The following is a 16,934-nucleotide window of genomic DNA, read 5'->3' as shown; positions in this document are numbered from 1 at the left end:
GCACAAGGTAGAAGTCCAACAAAAGAAACCAATGCATGATTACTAGAACCGTCTGAGAGCGAAGTACAGTACACAGGAAATTTGTTACGGGGTATGGAAACAAGTGTCGACATCTGCAGGATACTTACGCGTGTATGGCAAGAGGGATCTACGCAGGAAACACAGAGCGATGGTCATAAAGATACACTACCTCTAACGGATGAAGAAGCTGTGAAGCAGCGCCACGGCAGTGAAGCCCGCGCAACAGGCGAAGCCGATCCAGTAGCCGCCAGGATTACCCTCCGTGCTGACGGACCAGAGCTATGAGGAACGTCAGCACCACTTTTACAAACCTCGACACAGCAGTCAACGTACCGTGCCACCCAAGATCGGCCCAAAGAAGCGTGCCAAACTAACGATACTCTGCGCAATGCCATTCGCCAAACTGACAGTCTGCGGCGGAGTCACTGACAAACGAAGTTGAGCAAACGGTCGACAACAGCAGCCGGCAAGGAGCGACGTACTGTAGTTCAACAAGACGGAGACAGCCGTATACCCGAACGTAGCGCCACAGAAACGGACGGCCATGCTCACGGCGAGACCTGGACGACTCAGACGTCAGCCTCGAGTCCGCCCCACGGACCAGCGTACGCACCCGTCATCAACAGGAAGTTACCACCGTCACCCTCGCTCGCAAAGACGCGGAAGAGCACCACGACGAGGTATGACGGGATGAAGAGGAAGGAGCCGATACGGAACATCGCCAAGTGCGAGAAGCGGCCACGAGGAGGGCCGATATTTCTATATTGGCATAAACATGCTTGCCATCTCCAGACCGAGGAAATCACTTACGGATACAGCACAAACTGGTACGCAATCTGCGCCAAGCACATGAGCGCGACTGTGGGCAGGGTTAGCGTCTTCGTCAATCACTCCAGCGCAATGCAGAGCCCTAGTGCGCGATGTCCTAGAGGTCTCGTATAATGCAGATCACTCACTCAGCTGAGCGAAATGCCCCGCCGTCAGATTTAGGCCTCCCGACTTGTAGTCCCTGTCGAGATTCGGGTTAGCGTACCGTCCGTCACATTAAGCCGCTAGCGCCAATGCACGGCAAAAAGGCAACAAGCGAATCCACAAAACGACAGCCGTTAGCTAAGATTTAGACGAGCGAATAGCCCACAATCAAGCAAGTCCTCTGGACGTCCAACTAGCAAGTTCGTCAATCAAGCCCAAGCCCTTCGGGCAATAATAGACGAAGAGCCCTCGGACAATCAAGCGCAGAAGATACCCTCGGACTTACGTGACCAAATACGACATGAACAACTGATCATGCGTCGTACTATGCAGCGCCAACAGCCCATACTGCACAATCACCAAGATCGGCAGCTGCGACGCCAGCGACGGCGACTTCTCCCCCAGCGCCGCCTCCGCATCCATTTCCTCCCCCCTCACATGCCCCTCCGCCACCGAGTGCCCTCGCGACTCGAGGATGGGCGCAAGAGAGTCGCCCTGCGGCGTCTCGGGGTCGCCGCCGCGCTGCAGAAGCTGCTGCGCGTCGAGCACGGCGGGAGGGGTTTTGACGCCCGCGTGCGAGAAGATGGTCGGCGTGTTCGAGGCGCGGCGCGTGAGCGTGGGATGCCCATCGGGCGACTGAAGTGTGAAGGAGGGCGTGCGGCCGGGGAGCTGCATCGCGGTCGGGCGGCGCATCGTCCCGAGGGGAGCTTGCCGATTGGTGCTGAAGGAGGCGCGGTGGCCGGTGGATTGGCGGCGCGTCGATTGTGAGACGCTCGATGGACGCCGACCGCGGGTGGGGCTGGAGGTGGGCGAGGATGGTGCGTCCTCTTGGGTGTCGTCCTCGAGGACGTCGCCGAAGTCCGTGCCCTCTTCGTCCGAGCCGTAGTCTGACTCGCTCTCGAAGACCTCCTCGTTATCGACATTCATCGCAGCAGCGACCCACAGGTCAGCAATATGCGTGACCGCGTTCTCATTTGCCATGAGCAGGCGCTGAGCAAAGTTCATATCGCTCGGGTCCGACTCGCGCAGCGCATCCCAGTTGCTCCCGCGCCGACGTCGACCTGCGCTGCTCATGCTTGCACGACGAAGTGTAGCATTGAGCGTGCTGCTGCTGGTGCTACCACGGCGTACAGCAGCACTGCTGCTGGCGACGCGGTTGCGATAGGTGCTATAGCCATACGCCGACCCGTTCGCGCGACTCGTGCGCGAGAAAGTCCGCCTATCCATACGCGAGCCCGATGTCAATGGTACGGGAGGCTGAGGGGATGAGGATGGAGGTGAACCAGCGATATCAGGCGACCCGAGAATACCGGAAAGCCGCTGTGAAATCTTTTTCTTCAGAGTCCCAGTCAGACTCGTCGGGCGCTCAAGGTCCTCGAAAAGTGGGCCCGGAGAGGGTGGCGCCGCAGTCCCCTCCGCGACAGGTTCGGAATCGAGCTTCTCGGGCGGTAGCTGAATAGCCCCCTCGCGCGGACCTCCATTCGGACCTAGGAATAGGGATAGGAAGGAGCCTGCAAATGATTAGATCTGAACCACGTCCAAGCCAGTGGTAGGAGGCGTACCAATGAAGGTGATCGATGCAGCGATAAGACTAGGTAACAAGTACGGGTATGTGGTGAAGAGTGGGATGCTCGCGAAGGTTTCCGGCCACTTGTCCGCTGGCCGCTCAACTAGACTAAATGTTAGCACAAGTCCCTCGCTGCGACATATCACGCACAAGTTCCACCAATGATGGCACCAGCCACACCTCCGAAGCCCCAGCAGAAGCTGCGACGAGTTAGAACTGAAGAAGTAGCAAGCTAAGGGAAAGAACTCACCCGAGGATAGCATATGCGCGACCTTCATTGCTGGGATCTGTGATGAACGCAACGCTTCCACGAGCAACACCGACAGCACCACCAAAGATACCCTGCAGCAGGCGGACGCAAAGGGCCTGCTTCAGAGATGTAGAAGTGCCGAAGATAGCAACTGTAGCTGCGCTTCCCAGCAAGGAAGTTGTGAGGACGATCCTTGTGCCGTGCTTCTGAGCGATAGTAGCCTGGAAGCCGGTCAGTGGATGCGTCGGGCATGTGGAGAAGCGGAGCATACCCAGAGTAGGGAAGTCAAGAACTGGGTGAGGAAGAAGACAGAGACTATGGCGCACAATGAGTAATCGCGATGGAACCAGACCATATGCGCGCTCACCCAATACGCCCGTGTTGAACGCAATCTCTGCCTCGTCCTCTGTCTCGCCAAAGCCTACACACCATGAGCACATGAACATCAGGATGAGAATTTGTAGACGCACTTTCCACCATGAATAACAGGAATGGAGTACAGACGTTCGCGCAAAGGAATTCGCCGAGCATGGTCTACGATCGGATCGTAAGTAAGACATAGCTGGGAGTACGCGACGCGACACAAAACGCACTATGCAGAAGACGATCATGGAGAGCTTGGGTAGTGGCGTCGACTCTGGCTCATTTGCTGGCTGGATCATGGAGGGGATGGGAGGGCGCTCGGGCATAGGACTGCGAGGGGTTGCTCCTGCACTCTCCTCGTCTTGTCCTCCGCGACGCCATCTGGCGAGGAAGCTCGGTCGGTGGTTCATGGTTCCAAACGAGACCCGTCCAGCGCCTCCGAGCGTCCGGGGAGACGCCACCTCATTCGGCGAGAGATTGTCGTTCACATCAAGCGCGGATTCGTCCGTGGGCCCGCCAAAGGACCTGCGCGGGAGCTGACCCTTGCCGCGGACGCTCATTGTGGTCGTCGAGGGAGAGTGTGATGTTATATGCGCATATATGCACTTTGAACAGCAGCGCGGGTGGTGGGAAGAGCGAAGTCGCGTCGCGCCGGTGTTGAGCAGCCAGAGCGGCAATCACGCAGCGGCTATGACGCGTTAATAAACACGCTTGGACGTCCGGTGATGTCCGCAAAAGGGAGCCTTTGTTCTCCTTCCTGTCCGCTGCATCCATCTCCGAGCCCTGAATCAACTCCGCTGCCGTTCCTCCCGCCCTCGAATCATGCACTCAAGTCTCTTCTAGCTGCCTCTGCACCTCTTAGGGTCTCTTCGTGTGCGCCGTATAGGTCCATGGTAGACCCGGATTGAACACTGAAAACCGAGAAGCGTCGTCTTTCCACCGCCCTCGTCAGCGAAAAACCACCGACGACCGTCCTGAATTCCCGGTCAAATCGTGCATCCCCAATCCAGCCTGAGTTCTGGCGCCAATAAAGTGACCGTAGCCTGCGCGGTGACATGCGCGCGTTCAATGCAACATGTGTTTCGAGCCATCTCGGGACGACCATATCACATCATACCCGCGAAGAATGTGGACGCCGTGCATCCTGTCCGTGCTGTGCGCAATTTGTGGCTTACGGGGATCTTGCCCAACCCAGAGGACGGCCGACTCTGTCTCAGCTTTTTTGGAACACGCGCTGGTGGATGGTGGCAATTGTGGCACACTCCAGATGCATGTTGCAGTGGACCAAGTGCAAGTCAATCTCGACACGCTGTCCATGGATCCCTCGGTAATGTCCAGACAGGCGAGACCTGCTCACCATACTTCCTCTCCGCGGTCGTCAATAAATCCGCAGGATATGCAGGAAAATATACTCCACTGTTCATGAACGTCGTCTGCTCCGCTCAGCATAGCCCGCGCCTGTCAAGTGCGTGTGACTGCTCTATTCCGTTAATTATCACCTTCCCCTGACGTTAATCGTGTCGGAATCAAGCATTACGTTGTGCGTGCCCCGTCCGCGCCGACAGGGTACCGACCCGCCCGGATATCCTGGGACCGTTGATTGATTCTGCCTCGGCATTGGAACCCTCCGCAAGGGAAGGACGGTATGGACTTGCAGTACAGCGTGTTCCAGGTCGTCATCGATGCCTGCACGGTGTTATGAACCTGTTGATGGATTGCTCGTCTATGTGCCTCCAGGTGGTTATCGAAGAACGAAGCGAAAGCGTAGATCATTAAAAGTCAAAAATTTCGCTAGAGAGATCGCCGTGTAAGTGCCAGTGTATGCCTTTGCAGGGTGCTATAGTAGTGCAAGTGGGGAGGCTAGGGTCGATATGGCAGCCCTTGTTCAATGTGAGCGACGCGGACAAAAGTCAACCGCCACAAAATGTGCGATCGAAGCGCGATCAGATCCCGCTGTTCCCCAACTTATCCCAATCAACCACCTCCGCTGCCGCTGCCAGGACCTCCTTCCGCTCATCGGACCGCTGGACGGGCTGCCTCCTTTCTCAGCCTTTTGCGCCCGACGTCCGGCTTCTGTGACATCTGCAAGAGATATGTGGCAAGCTCCGTCATCACCATTCGGCGCCCGGGACGATCTGAATGGCGCTACGTGTTCTCCATGCGCTCTGTCCGAGGATAAGATCTCCAGCGGAATGCTATACCATACCGCTTCATACCTGCTATACGTCCTGGACTACGCCTGATCCACTCGAGACGCGACCGCAGGACGATGCAGCCCTGCACTCTGAATATCCCTCCGGCGGGCGGGGGCCTGTCATCAATTTCAGACCACCGGCTACACTGGGCTACAACATTGCTGGGGCGCCGACAGCCACGACATACTCGGATCGGATACGGAGACGCTCGGCCAAGTCTCCCAAAATGACATCTCGCGATCGGGCACGCCCCGCCCCGCGTCCATTGCTCTCAATGCAATGTCTGTCGCGCCTCGCTGCCACGGGGTGGCTCGCCCTAGCATCTCATCTGCCGTATCTCGCAATTGCGCTTGAGATCTCTCCGGCTTGGGTACGATAAATATATAAGGGCGCGATGAGAAGAAGGGCAAGAACCGTCAACACCTTTGAGCTAGCCCGCCGCGCACTGTGGCCTCCTATTCAGGACCCGCTCTGCTTTCGACGCCCACGCCCTGCCCGCCCTAAGGCCCACTCTCCCTTGCCTGCTCTGCTCGAACTTTAGCTCTCTACACTTGCTATGTCGTCCCCAGCTATCGCCCCGCGCCCGGACGCGCCTCCTGCCCCTGCCCCCGCCCCCACCTCTGCCCCCACGAAGTTCATCATGCCCGATCTCGTCTCGCACTGCACCTTCAAGCTGCGCATAAACAGGCACAGGAAGCAGATCACCAGCGAGACGAAGAAGTGGCTCTTCCAGGGCGATAACCTCGTTGGCAAGGCGCGCGACAAGTATCACGGCCTCAAGGCTGGCCTGTTGACCTCCATGTGCTACCCCGACGCCGCGGCCCCGCAGCTGCGCGTCTGCAACGACTACCTCACCTACCTCTTCCACCTCGACAACCTATCCGATGACATGGACAACTTCGGGACGACGACGACCGCCGACGTCGTGCTCAACTCGCTCTACCACCCCTACACGTACCGCTGCCCCGCACGCGTCGGGCGTATGACCCGCGAGTGCGTAATCTCCCCGCCCGCGCGCTGTGAATCCCACTGACAATATGTGCGCTACTGCAGCTACTACAAGCGGATGCTGCCCACCGCGTCGGCCGGCTGCCAGCAGCGCTTCATCGAGACGTTCGACTTCTTCTTCCAGAGCGTCACGCAGCAGGCGATAGACCGTGCGTCGGGCGTGATCCCCGACCTCGAGTCGTATGTAGCGCTGAGGAGGGACACTTCTGGTGAGTGCGGCTCTGCCCCGGGGCTTGCGGAGCCGGTAATCTGACGAAAATATCCTGAAGGCTGCAAGCCCTGCTGGGCCCTCATCGAGTACGCCAACAACCTTGACATCCCGGACGCGGTGATGGACCACCCGGTCCTGCGCGAGATGGGCGAGGCGGCGAATGACCTTGTCACCTGGTCCAATGTGAATATGCCTCGGCAGCCGTGTACAGTGCTTTGGGCTTACAGTCATCTCAGGACATCTTCTCCTACAACGTCGAGCAGTCGAAGGGCGACACGCACAACATGATCCCTGTCGTCATGAACGAGCGTGGCCTTGACCTTCAAGGTGCCGTCGACTTCGTCGGCGAGCTCTGCAAGCAAGCCATCGACCGCTTCAACTATGCGCGCTCGTGCTTGCCGTCGTGGTCGCCCAAGATCGACCGCGACGTCGACGTATACGCCGACGGCCTAGCGAACTGGATGGTTGGATCACTACACTGGTCCTTCGAGACAGAGCGGTACTTCGGGAAGGATGGGCACACGGTCAAGGCGACGCGGGTAATCAACCTGCTCCCTCGACGCGCGTCAGCACCACCTGCGGAGTACCCTGTTCTGCCCCCTGCAACGCGCAATGCGCGTGTTTCCCGTACGCCCATCCCATTCATCGCTGCTATACACGGTCCTGACGATTGTATAGCCCCTAGCAAGCGCCGTCCGCGTCGGAGTGCAACCGGTGCCGGTGTAAAGAAGCACCGCTCCATCGTTACTCTCTGCTCCCCCATGCCTAATAGTAGGCTTGGTGTTCCTGTCATCTCTGTGCTTTCTGAATCTCCTGGAGCAAAGGACTCTGCTTAGTTACTATCTGCTATCCCTGGGCATTAGAACGGAGTATATATGCTGGTCTGTCTATATCTCCTCCAAGCTACCGAACGTACATATCTGCACCATGTATCTACATGTACACGCTCCTTTAGTGGCTCATAATGTTGTTGTCAATAGTAATCCAAGTCGACTTGGCTTGATTGTCCCTTGCGGTACAAGGCCAGTAGATCGGTGTCGAGCGCCCTGCAGCCGTTGGGATCTCATCTGCGAGATCAGCAGTGGCTCTAGCATCGATTTACTCACGCTCCGAATAGCAGGAGGTTCATTGTTTCCTGCAGTCGCGAAGTCGAACATTGCATCGGCAAATGCCGAAGGCCGAACGGAGATCTCGGGCCGGAAGCAGACGCGATCGCAAAATTATGGGCGCTTGTTCCCCTTCGCTTTCATCCCGCGAACGATCCCCCGAACGCCAGCTAAGATGAAGTCCAACTTCAAGGTGAGATTTATGGAGGTTGGTCTGACTTTGACTGACGTTCGCGCAGTTTAGCAACATATGCGGGACGGTGTACAGGCAGGGGAACATCACCTTCACAGCGGATGGGAACAGCCTGCTGAGTCCAGTGGGGAACCGCGTATCTGTGTTCGATCTTGTCAAGTGCGTGATCTGTCTACTTGAGATGCATAGAAGCTGACACAATACACAGCAACAAGTCATACACTTTCCCCTTCGAAAACCGCAAGAATATCGCTACGCTCGCTTTGAGCCCCGATGGGAATGTGCTCTTGAGCATAGACGATGGTGCGTCTTGTGTATCATCGACCTCATTCTTTTTCTGAGCTACTGTAGACGGTCGCGCGCTACTCGTCAACTTCAAGCGAGGAGTTGTTCTTCACCACTTCAACTTTGGCAAGCCAGTCAACGATGCGAAGTTCTCCCCAGACGGGAAGTGCGTAGCACGATTCTGCTTCCAAGACCATCATCTGAAATCGACCATAGGTTCATTGCCGTCACTCATGGCGCGCACATTAAAGTCTGGCACACGCCCAACTATCTCGCGCGCGAGTTTGCCCCCTTCAACCTCCATCGCACCTATACGGGTCATCATGACGACGTGCTGAGTATTCAGTGGTCTCCCGACTCAAAGTCAGTCTCCAACTCCTTGCCCCTACGCCTCTTCTCATTGGGAATAGATGCTTCATCACTACGTCGCGGGATATGACTGCCCGCCTATTCACTTTGAATCCTCTCGAGGGTTTCCGCCCCAAAACCTTCGCTGGTCATCGGGACGCTGTCCTGGGCGCATTTTTCTCAAAAGACGCAACGACGGTGAGCTTGCTGCGTCCGCGCTCGATGATGCTTCCAGTCTGACGTACTCCAGATATACACCGTCAGCCGCGACGGCGCCGTGTTCACCTGGAAAGAAAAGGGATCAGAGGACGATGACTCCGATGCCGAACCACCCATCGCTTCAACATCTGCAGACCCCAACTATGTCGCAAACACTCGCTGGGGCGTCCACGAGCGTCACTACTTCAATCAGCCCGGAACGAAGGTCGTTTGTGTATCCTTCCACCCGGTGACGAGCCTACTCATCGTCGGCTTCTCGACCGGCGTCTTCGGCCTCTGGGAGATGCCCGCCTTCACCAACATTCAAACGCTCAGCGTGTCGCAGGAGAAGATATCCTCCGTCGCGATCAATGCGACGGGCGAGTGGCTGGCGTTCGGTGCAAAAAAGCTCGGGCAGCTGCTCGTGTGGGAGTGGCAGTCGGAGTCTTACGTCCTGAAGCAGCAGGGTCATTACTACGACATGAACACCCTTGCGTACGCACCTGACGGACAGACTGTGGCGACCGGTGGCGATGACGGCAAGGTCAAGATCTGGTCTACTCATACCGGCTTTTGCTCCGTCACCTTCTCCGAGCACACCGCGCCTGTATCCGCCGTCGCCTTCGCGAAACAGGGCTCAGTCCTCTTCACCGCCTCTCTCGATGGTACTGTCCGCGCCTTCGATCTCATCCGCTACCGCAACTTCCGTACCTTCACCTCCCCTTCACCCGTGCAATTCGCGAGCATTGCTGTCGACCCGTCTGGCGAGGTCGTCGCCGCCGGTTCCTCGGACTCCTTTGAGGTCTTCATGTGGTCCGTGCAGACTGGTCGCTTGTTGGACATCCTGACGGGCCACGAGGCGCCTGTATGTGCGCTGGACTTTGCACCGTCGGGCGTCAACCAGCTCGCCAGCGGCTCTTGGGATCGCACCGTCCGCGTGTGGAATGTCTTCGGCCGCTCGCATGCCGTCGAGCCCATCTCGCTCAGCTCGGACGTCCTCGCTGTTGCCTATCGGCCCGACGGGCGCGAGCTCGCTGTCGCCACCCTCGACGGCCAAATCACCCTCTTTGACGCAGACGGCAAGCAGACGAATGCGATTCAAGGGCGCACTGACATCGCCGGTGGTCGGCGACAGGATGACCGAATCACTGCCGCGAACAACGCGTCCGGGAAGGCTTTCACCAGTCTCGCATACACCGCCGATGGCCGCTGCATCCTCGCAGGTGGTAATAGCAAGTACGTCGTGCTCTACGACGTACGCGAGGGCGGCGGCACCATGGTCAAGAAGTTCCAGATCTCGCAGAATCTCTCGCTTGACGGCACGGAGGAGTTCCTCGACAACCGTCGCGTGAATAGCGCGGGTATTAACGTCGACACGATCGACACCCGAGGCGACGAGAGCGATTTGGAGGATAGGATGGACACGACGCTGCCGGGTGCGACGCGCGGGGCGGGCGATATGTCGAAGCGGAAGTACAAGCAGGAGGCGCGGACGAAGTGCGTGCGCTTCTCGCCTACGGGGCGCGCATGGGCGGCGGCGTCGACGGAGGGTCTACTCATCTACTCGCTCGACGATACCGTGATGTTCGACCCCTTCGATCTCTCCATCGATCTCACGCCACAGGCCGTTGCGGAAGTGCTCGCCGACCAGGAGTACCTCAAGGCGCTCGTCATGGCGTTCCGCTTGAACGAGAAGGCGATCATTCAGCGCGTCTACGAGGCCATCCCGCGAGAGGACATCCGCCTCATCGCGCGGCAGATTCCTGTGCTGTATGTGCCGGCGCTGCTTCGCTTCATCGGCGAGCACTTCGAGCGCAGTCCGCACCTGGAGTTTGACCTGTTATGGACGAACGCGCTGCTCATGACGCACGGGCGGTATCTCAAAGACCACTCGAGCGAGTTCGCGAGCGTGTATCGCACGGTGCAGAAGTCGCTGGCGGATGTCGAGAGGACACTGTCGAAGATGTGAGTACAAGTCATCCGTCTATCACGGAGCTGGTCTGACTGTTTCCAGGTGCGAGGAAAATATGTCTACCCTGTCGTTCTTGCACGACCAGGCCATGGTCAGGGAAAGTGGAGGCGATGTTGAGATGGCGGCTGCATAGTCTTGTACTTAATCTAGCTTTGCATTGCAGGTTCTTTCCCTACCGTTTTCCATCGACCTCGACAAGTGTGTATGGTGTCCTTTGAGAACAATTTGCAAGCCTCGCTCACCACAGGCGCGCATGAGAGCCCAGCATTTGAGCCCAGCGTACGATCTCAGCTGCCGGGCAGGGTTACTAACCGGGTTAGAGCCGGCGGGGGCTTCTTCGAGTATCGACCTGAATCTGCCTCATCCAGTTCGGTGATCCGCAATCCCCTAGATTGCATTGCAGGAGACATAACCAGCCATCGCACTACGTAGGTAGATAAGTTAAGTACAAGTCCGTCTTGTGAATCGTCTACTCTATAAGTGAGTGCTAATTCGTGGCAACGTGAAAGTCCGAGGATAGGTAGACGATGAGGATGGGATGACAATGGGAACCCGACAACAGATAAAATGGTAAGTGCATAGATAAGAAAACAGCTCAAGCGACGTTCACGGTGACCGTGCTGTACTCGTACGGCTTGTCCTGGATCATAGGTGCCGGGTCGCGCAGGAGCCAGCCCGGGTGGAGGACGTTGAGGGTGAACATGACGATGACGACCATGGCGGCGTCGAAGATGTCTGGAGAGGTGTGTCAGTTGCTATTCAGTTGAGTGGCGAGCAATGAATCAGACTCACTGAACCAGATCTCCGTAGTGATGATCGTGCCGTTCCACCCGTCGGAGAGCTCGATGAGGCGGTAGACGGCGCGGATGACGAGGAGTACGGTCGTGATGCCCAGGCAGACAATGGTGAGCTTAAGCGGGGTCGTGAGGGCGCCGCGCGGCGGGGTGAGGGTCGACGCTGACTCGGCGGGGGTGATGCGCTTCGCATGTGGGCGGTCGTTGAAGTAGCGCCAGAGGAACTCGAAGGCGAAGACCGTGAAGAAGATGATGACAGCAAGCTGGAAGGAGATACCGCCGAGCATGATGCGGCCACCCTATGGGGAGATGAGCGACGGTGAGATTTGAGTAGGGATTGAGGGGCGTACATTGTCAGCACCCTCATGGTCGTCGGCGGACGCGGCCATGCCACCGCCAGCACCTTGCACGACAAGTGAAATGACGTCCTGGGTGCTCATCAGTCAACGGCTCACGCGACGCAAAAAAGCGACATACGGAAGAGCAGAAAATAATAGTATACCACCGCGGACTCAACCGGCTGTACGAAGGACCCAAACGACGAACGAGGCGTCCCATCATGACGAAGTTGGCAGCCAGCAGAGGTGTAGGCGCGATGATAGTCGTGACGATTCTGCGGCAATAGATTAGCAATGCATAGCATGGTGAAGCGATAGGAACGTACTGAATCATATAAGGATCGTCCGCAAGGATGTTCTGATTACTCCAAAACCTGCCTGCCCAGCCGAGGCACTCGAGGCCACCACAGAGCACGACGGTCGCGAAAAGCCACCATTGGCGATACCAAATTGTTTGGAAGAAGTGGGCGGCTGGAGGGTGGGGTGAGTAGGTGTACGAAGGGAAGAGCGCGGGCGAGCTTACCAGTGGTGAGACCGAAGAGGACGAGATAGAGAATACATATCCACTTGGTGGGGACGTAGCCGTACGAGGAGAGCTCATTGATTTGCTCGGGCGTCAGGTCGGAGAGGGTGATGTTGGCGTATTCGTCGGACATGATTCAGATCGACACGGGATAGGAAAGATAAAAGACGATAGACAAGGCGGAAAGGGTAAGAGGCGATGGATGGGGAGGAAGGTGGGGGAGAAGGGGAGCGGATGGCCTTTCAGTCACCTTATCCCACCTTATATACCAAAGCGCAGGCTGTCCTACACGCAGCGCACCTCGCCGGACCTCCGGGAAGGGGTTGTCGCAGGTCTTTGTGCCACATCGGGGCCGCCCGCGCTGCCGACCCACTCTCGTCAGCAATTGCCATTCTTCTACCTGCCTTCCACTCACCCCTCCCACCTCGCGTTACTGACCTCGACACAGCATCAATATGGCATCAGAGGATTGGCGGTGTCGGCGCCTCTTGCTGCCAGGCCAAAACACGTTGAAGAGAGGCCTCGCGATGACCACAATGGGTAGTTGACGCAGGGTGTGATCATCAAAGCTGACGCGCTACCGTATAGGGAAGCACTGAAAGACAAGCCCTTCGCAATGCGTTCTCAGTGACACTAAGCGGTGCGCGGCCTGCGCGTACCTCAGGTCCGCAGGCAAGACCTACTAGCGAGGTAGTCGAATATATAAGGATAGATGAGGTCTTCAGTCTGCAGCTGCGCTTCTGGGAGATGGCGAGGCGCATCACGTTTGCTTCCGTCCTTCATTCCGCGGTTGAACTTGGGTTGGGGTACCCGATACGCGTCTCTCCTGAGGCCTGAGGCGCGAGGCGCGACAATAACATCCCCCGATCGTCCGACGGGTCGCGTAGCAAGCAGGACAGCCTCGTTGACAGGATATGTGGTGGGTGATCCAGACGAAACGCCCGTCCGGGGTGTCGGGGAACAAGCGATAGTGATAAGATAAGTCGCTTGGGTATGCCAAGGCTGTGATCTTTAGAAAGCCTTTGATCACCGGCTACTTCACCTACACTGACTCGTGAACGACGGATCTCCCCCGCCCGCCAAAGCTACAGCCTCGCCCGCAGAGTTGGGCTATTCATGATCGGCAGCAGTAGACCGTGGTTTATGACATGAACGCGTCCGTAGAAAGAGCAGCAGAGAGTCTGAAGGGGGGCTTGCAATTCGCCGATGGGTGCAGCTGCCATTGAGATGGTAAACGTAGTGTACAGGGTTGAGAGGACATGAAAGGCGATGGAGATTTCCGCTATAGGGAAGGCATTCTGCGGACGACCTTGCCTTCGTTCTTCGCGTGTACTGCCAGCTTCTTCAGCAGCTGCGACTCCTGCCAACGCTCGGGCGGCGTCCGCTTGCCGGTCGCCCAATAGTAGATGTCCCAGTCGGGCTCGTCCAGCAGCTGAACATGATTTCAGTACACTCCCACCGTCATTACGTCTGCCCACGCACCTTGTCATACTCGCGCATCTCATCCTCCGTCATAGTCGACAAGTTATCACGCGCGAACGTGCTGAGGAGCAAGTCGCTCTCCAGCGTCCCCCGCTTCCTCGACTGGTACACGAGCCGCGCGCGCATCTTCTCCACACTCTCCCCCGTGCGCTCGAGCGGCTTCGGGGGCGGGACGTCCGTGGGGGTCCGGGTTTTCTCGAGATGCTCGGGAGTATGAGGAAGCGGCCATGGGTCTGCGCGCCTGGGTGCGGAGTATGATATGGAACGCACTGCAAAGGGGCGAGATGCTACGAGGCGCGAGCGAGCCTGGCGAGCGACAGAGGCGAACATGACGGGGGTTGGCAAGCGGTGGCTGTTGATTGGCGCCCGGACAGAACGCTGACGCTCCCAGACCGGGTCCGGGCCGCCGTTCCGGCTAGCTACGATCGTCCTGCCTACCGTCATCTCGACTCTGCGCTTGCTGCCTGCACGGTCATAGCATGTGTGGGATGTTTACCAGGGAACCTAGAGCTGTAATTGATCTGTTTTTCTATGCTCAGAGATATCTGCATTCGCTGCGAATCGAGGTTAACTTCCTCATCCAGTCGACCATGTATCCTTATACTTTGGGCCTTGGCCAATCACGGAGTGCCCTTCCGAAAAGTATACGCTCTCCTCACCAGAGCGTTGTCATAATTCGCACCTCTCGCCCTGATTTTGGCCCCCAACAACAGATCGAACCATACCCGTGCTTCTCGAGAGGTCACGACCATATGGCACGCGCCTTGCTGACTCCAAGGTGTTCACCCACTCCCCATACTTTCGCTCACGCCGAGAGAATGCCGCCATACACGTGAGCGACGTGGCTCTGGCAGCACGCACTATGACGAACCGACCAACCGAAACATCAGGGCGACATTTTTAATTTATAAACGCTGGAGGTGAGCACTGACAGGGAGCCTAACACGCTACTAGCCTTGTTTTCACAATGTCTTCACTCAATATCCAAGCTCGCACGACCTCGCCCCTGCGCAAGGGTCTCGTCAACTTGCCCGGGGCGACACCACACGCTGCTGCTCTCACTCAGAAGCTGCTGCAACAGGACTTCGTGAAGCACCACTGCTTCTTCAACGAACAAGGTTTCCATAATCACCTCCCGCACCAGTGAGTATATCTTTGAGCGCCACTTGGTCGGTGCTGATTGTTCCACCTAGCCTTCTCTCCGTACTCGACCTGGGCGGCTCTGCGCACCTCCTCCAGAGTATCTACGACGCCGAAGCTGCAGCGCAGCGCCCTGCCACTCTCGGAAAACCAGGCGATGAAGTCCCGCATATCACGAACGAGAACTGGACTGCTTACCTCGGCAAGGAAATGTACGTCGTGTCCTGGCGCGCTTGCAATTGACATCACTGACATATATCCAGCGCGTACGCCGGATATCTGCGGTTCTTCAGCGACCAGATTGCTGAGCATGGCGCTGAGGCCACAGTCGGGCGTTTCGTCTTCTCACCTGAGGCGAATGGCAACGGGTCTATCATGCTAGCACGGCTGGGTAGCGCAGTGTTAGTCCTCAAGCCTTTTCCTGATTGGAAGTCGCTGACCGGTGTCACAGCTTCCACCCGTGGATTCAATTCGCTGTGGGTACATTCCAAATCATTCTGCTGATATTGCGCTGACCTCAAGCATAGTTGGGTCTCGAGTTCAAGCAAGATTTCCTCGTCGCGGCCGGTCTTTCTCTTACTGTGATGACTGACCCTGTCTTCCCCAATCTTCTGGCCGACACATCGTCCGGCCTTCCAAGCGTGACGTACACTACCAACAAGTCACCGACCCTTCACGAACTCTTCGACGAGGTCTACGCTTCCGACGCCCTTGAGCCTGGGCCCTACGACCCCGAAGTCATCTTCGGCAACCACGCGCAAAAATTTCGCTCTCACTCTGAGGCCCTCAGCACCGTCCTGAACATCGCTAAGCACTGGACTTTCCCTCCCGCGGATGATGCCGCCGCCTTCGCCGCCGCCCTTGAGCAGAAGCGCAAGGAGGCCATCGTGGAGGCGACGCTCTTCCTCAGCGCCACGGGCCTGCGGCACGACAGCCGCGGCGCCCCACCGCGCGTGGACTTCTTCCTCATGCACCTCCTGACGAGCTCTATGTTCATGCAGACGCTGTTCGACGTCGCGCGCAAGCCCGAGGACCAGGCGCGCTTGCTGCAGGTGTATATCCGGTCGACGATCATGACGGTCCTGGCGCGCGGCCGGCCGAAGCCCGATGTGGACGCCCTTTACAAGCACCCGGAGGCCCTCGGAGACGAGGCGCGCGATGCTATCGGTACGCCCGCGACTGGCGAGGCGCAGGAAATTCAGGGTTACCCTGCGCGCCCACTCAACGCCTGGTCTTCCATTATCGACAGTGCTTGTCACCATTCCGAGTCGCACGTCGCGAAGGCCGTGCGCGCCTTGATATACGCTGCAAAGCTGTACGAGACGGAGGACGACCTGGGCGTGGTGCCGGGCTTGGATGGAACGGTGTTTTTCAGGGCGGCGACGGTGCTGATCGACGGGCTGGGCTGGGTGAGCAAGGGCGAGAAGGAGCTGTGGTGGGACTTGAGTGCAGTGGGATGGGATGAGGCGTGGGCGCCTCGGGAGTAATATGGTGCCCTGCATACCACAGGCCGGTACAGTACATACTGCACGCCCACTTGTGGGTGGCATATCGATCGTGGACCCATACTCGGCAAACGGGCCGGAAACCGTAAAGATTCAGATGAAATGCTTCCGCGCCGGCGGAGACCGCTTTGCTTCCTGCCTTCATCTGCTATCCCGAGCTCGTTGAATCTGCTGTATCCGATGCGTCGCACCGCGCCTCGACCCAATCGTCGTATCTATTGTCCGTTCAGAAAAGACCATGTCACAATCGCAAGCCTTGTTTGGACCCTCTGATCATTGTCCGCCGTCGCCATACTATCACTAATTATGTTCTGCTTCCATCTCATCAGATACAGCGGTCCGTCGCAATCAGGCGTTCTTTCATTGTCCAGCATCCGCTTGTACTCGCGGCTTCGGGCCCGTATGAGCTTGTGTCTGCGGCATCTGCCTTCCATCGGGCGGCTCCACAAGGCGCGCCCACACA

General features: G+C 57.7%; 7 protein-coding genes across 7 annotated transcripts; 4 read left to right on the top strand and 3 right to left on the bottom strand.

The window, feature by feature from the left end:
- Positions 1 to 10: 10 nt before the first annotated feature.
- SCHCODRAFT_02640812 (major facilitator superfamily MFS-1) lies at positions 11 to 3,824 on the bottom strand. The gene is made up of 14 exons (XM_003027507.2): positions 3,404 to 3,824; positions 3,281 to 3,344; positions 3,178 to 3,231; positions 3,082 to 3,125; positions 2,811 to 3,031; positions 2,711 to 2,760; positions 2,556 to 2,663; positions 1,280 to 2,504; positions 978 to 1,030; positions 832 to 880; positions 635 to 780; positions 504 to 581; positions 355 to 446; positions 11 to 300 (listed from the first exon to the last, which is right to left on the bottom strand). The coding sequence occupies exons 1-14, from the start codon at positions 3,731 to 3,733 to the stop codon at positions 193 to 195; spliced, it is 2,622 nt and encodes an 873-aa protein (XP_003027553.2). The 5' UTR covers positions 3,734 to 3,824; the 3' UTR covers positions 11 to 192.
- A 105-nt stretch (positions 3,825 to 3,929) lies between these two features.
- Positions 3,930 to 5,049, top strand: SCHCODRAFT_02640807 (uncharacterized protein). The gene is made up of 3 exons (XM_050346172.1): positions 3,930 to 4,515; positions 4,576 to 4,638; positions 4,705 to 5,049. The coding sequence occupies exons 1-3, from the start codon at positions 4,242 to 4,244 to the stop codon at positions 4,947 to 4,949; spliced, it is 582 nt and encodes a 193-aa protein (XP_050197957.1). The 5' UTR covers positions 3,930 to 4,241; the 3' UTR covers positions 4,950 to 5,049.
- Positions 5,050 to 5,924: 875 nt separating this feature from the next.
- SCHCODRAFT_02672288 (terpenoid synthase) lies at positions 5,925 to 7,423 on the top strand (the record flags this gene model as incomplete). Its single annotated transcript, XM_050346641.1, has 4 exons — positions 5,925 to 6,361; positions 6,422 to 6,585; positions 6,646 to 6,770; positions 6,824 to 7,423. 4 exons carry the CDS (start codon positions 5,925 to 5,927, stop codon positions 7,421 to 7,423), a joined length of 1,326 nt encoding a protein of 441 aa, XP_050197956.1.
- A 406-nt stretch (positions 7,424 to 7,829) lies between these two features.
- Positions 7,830 to 10,921, top strand: SCHCODRAFT_02590808 (WD40 repeat-like protein). Its single transcript, XM_003027775.2, has 8 exons — positions 7,830 to 7,886; positions 7,933 to 8,045; positions 8,095 to 8,189; positions 8,238 to 8,337; positions 8,388 to 8,534; positions 8,582 to 8,717; positions 8,770 to 10,682; positions 10,732 to 10,921. The coding sequence occupies exons 1-8, from the start codon at positions 7,869 to 7,871 to the stop codon at positions 10,820 to 10,822; spliced, it is 2,613 nt and encodes an 870-aa protein (XP_003027821.1). The 5' UTR covers positions 7,830 to 7,868; the 3' UTR covers positions 10,823 to 10,921.
- A 138-nt stretch (positions 10,922 to 11,059) lies between these two features.
- SCHCODRAFT_02554545 (RTA1-domain-containing protein) lies at positions 11,060 to 12,776 on the bottom strand. The gene is made up of 6 exons (XM_003027506.2): positions 12,345 to 12,776; positions 12,148 to 12,292; positions 11,961 to 12,096; positions 11,834 to 11,911; positions 11,482 to 11,782; positions 11,060 to 11,424 (listed from the first exon to the last, which is right to left on the bottom strand). The coding sequence occupies exons 1-6, from the start codon at positions 12,475 to 12,477 to the stop codon at positions 11,285 to 11,287; spliced, it is 933 nt and encodes a 310-aa protein (XP_003027552.2). The 5' UTR covers positions 12,478 to 12,776; the 3' UTR covers positions 11,060 to 11,284.
- An 850-nt stretch (positions 12,777 to 13,626) lies between these two features.
- On the bottom strand, positions 13,627 to 14,156 carry SCHCODRAFT_02705649 (DUF339-domain-containing protein; the record flags this gene model as incomplete). The annotated part of the gene is made up of 2 exons (XM_003027505.3): positions 13,627 to 13,776; positions 13,827 to 14,156. 2 exons carry the CDS (start codon positions 14,154 to 14,156, stop codon positions 13,627 to 13,629), a joined length of 480 nt encoding a protein of 159 aa, XP_003027551.2.
- Positions 14,157 to 14,793: 637 nt separating this feature from the next.
- SCHCODRAFT_02517210 (uncharacterized protein) lies at positions 14,794 to 16,453 on the top strand (the record flags this gene model as incomplete). Its single annotated transcript, XM_003027774.2, has 5 exons — positions 14,794 to 14,969; positions 15,020 to 15,178; positions 15,230 to 15,367; positions 15,418 to 15,442; positions 15,494 to 16,453. The coding sequence occupies 5 exons, from the start codon at positions 14,794 to 14,796 to the stop codon at positions 16,451 to 16,453; spliced, it is 1,458 nt and encodes a 485-aa protein (XP_003027820.1).
- Positions 16,454 to 16,934: the final 481 nt, after the last annotated feature.

Source organism: Schizophyllum commune (genome assembly GCF_000143185.2).
Source record: "Schizophyllum commune H4-8 unplaced genomic scaffold SCHCOscaffold_12, whole genome shotgun sequence".
Classification (NCBI taxonomy): domain Eukaryota; kingdom Fungi; phylum Basidiomycota; class Agaricomycetes; order Agaricales; family Schizophyllaceae; genus Schizophyllum; species Schizophyllum commune.
Note: the sequence above shows the minus strand (reverse complement) of the source record. Positions and strands in the feature narration are given on the sequence as shown.

What these genes read in the sequence shown, in the direction of transcription:
- SCHCODRAFT_02640812 (XM_003027507.2), bottom strand. Translation starts at nt 3,733, where the DNA reads ATGAGCGTCCGCGGCAAGGGTCAGCTCCCGCGCAGGTCCTTTGGCGGG. An exon ending in TCTTGACTTCCCTACTCTGG is followed by an intron (nt 3,032 to 3,081) that starts GTATGCTCCGCT and finishes ACCGGCTTCCAG; the next exon opens with GCTACTATCGCTCAGAAGCA. An exon ending in TTCATGTCGTATTTGGTCAC is followed by an intron (nt 1,031 to 1,279) that starts GTAAGTCCGAGG and finishes GAATCTCGACAG; the next exon opens with GGACTACAAGTCGGGAGGCC.
- SCHCODRAFT_02640807 (XM_050346172.1), top strand. Translation starts at nt 4,242, where the DNA reads ATGCAACATGTGTTTCGAGCCATCTCGGGACGACCATATCACATCATA. An exon ending in CCTCGGTAATGTCCAGACAG is followed by an intron (nt 4,516 to 4,575) that starts GCGAGACCTGCT and finishes CAGGATATGCAG; the next exon opens with GAAAATATACTCCACTGTTC. An exon ending in GCATAGCCCGCGCCTGTCAA is followed by an intron (nt 4,639 to 4,704) that starts GTGCGTGTGACT and finishes GTCGGAATCAAG; the next exon opens with CATTACGTTGTGCGTGCCCC.
- SCHCODRAFT_02590808 (XM_003027775.2), top strand. An exon ending in TCTGTGTTCGATCTTGTCAA is followed by an intron (nt 8,046 to 8,094) that starts GTGCGTGATCTG and finishes CACAATACACAG; the next exon opens with CAACAAGTCATACACTTTCC. An exon ending in TCTCAAAAGACGCAACGACG is followed by an intron (nt 8,718 to 8,769) that starts GTGAGCTTGCTG and finishes GACGTACTCCAG; the next exon opens with ATATACACCGTCAGCCGCGA.
- SCHCODRAFT_02554545 (XM_003027506.2), bottom strand. Translation starts at nt 12,477, where the DNA reads ATGTCCGACGAATACGCCAACATCACCCTCTCCGACCTGACGCCCGAG. An exon ending in CCTCTTCGGTCTCACCACTG is followed by an intron (nt 12,293 to 12,344) that starts GTAAGCTCGCCC and finishes CCCACCCTCCAG; the next exon opens with CCGCCCACTTCTTCCAAACA. An exon ending in GACGATCCTTATATGATTCA is followed by an intron (nt 12,097 to 12,147) that starts GTACGTTCCTAT and finishes CTATTGCCGCAG; the next exon opens with AATCGTCACGACTATCATCG.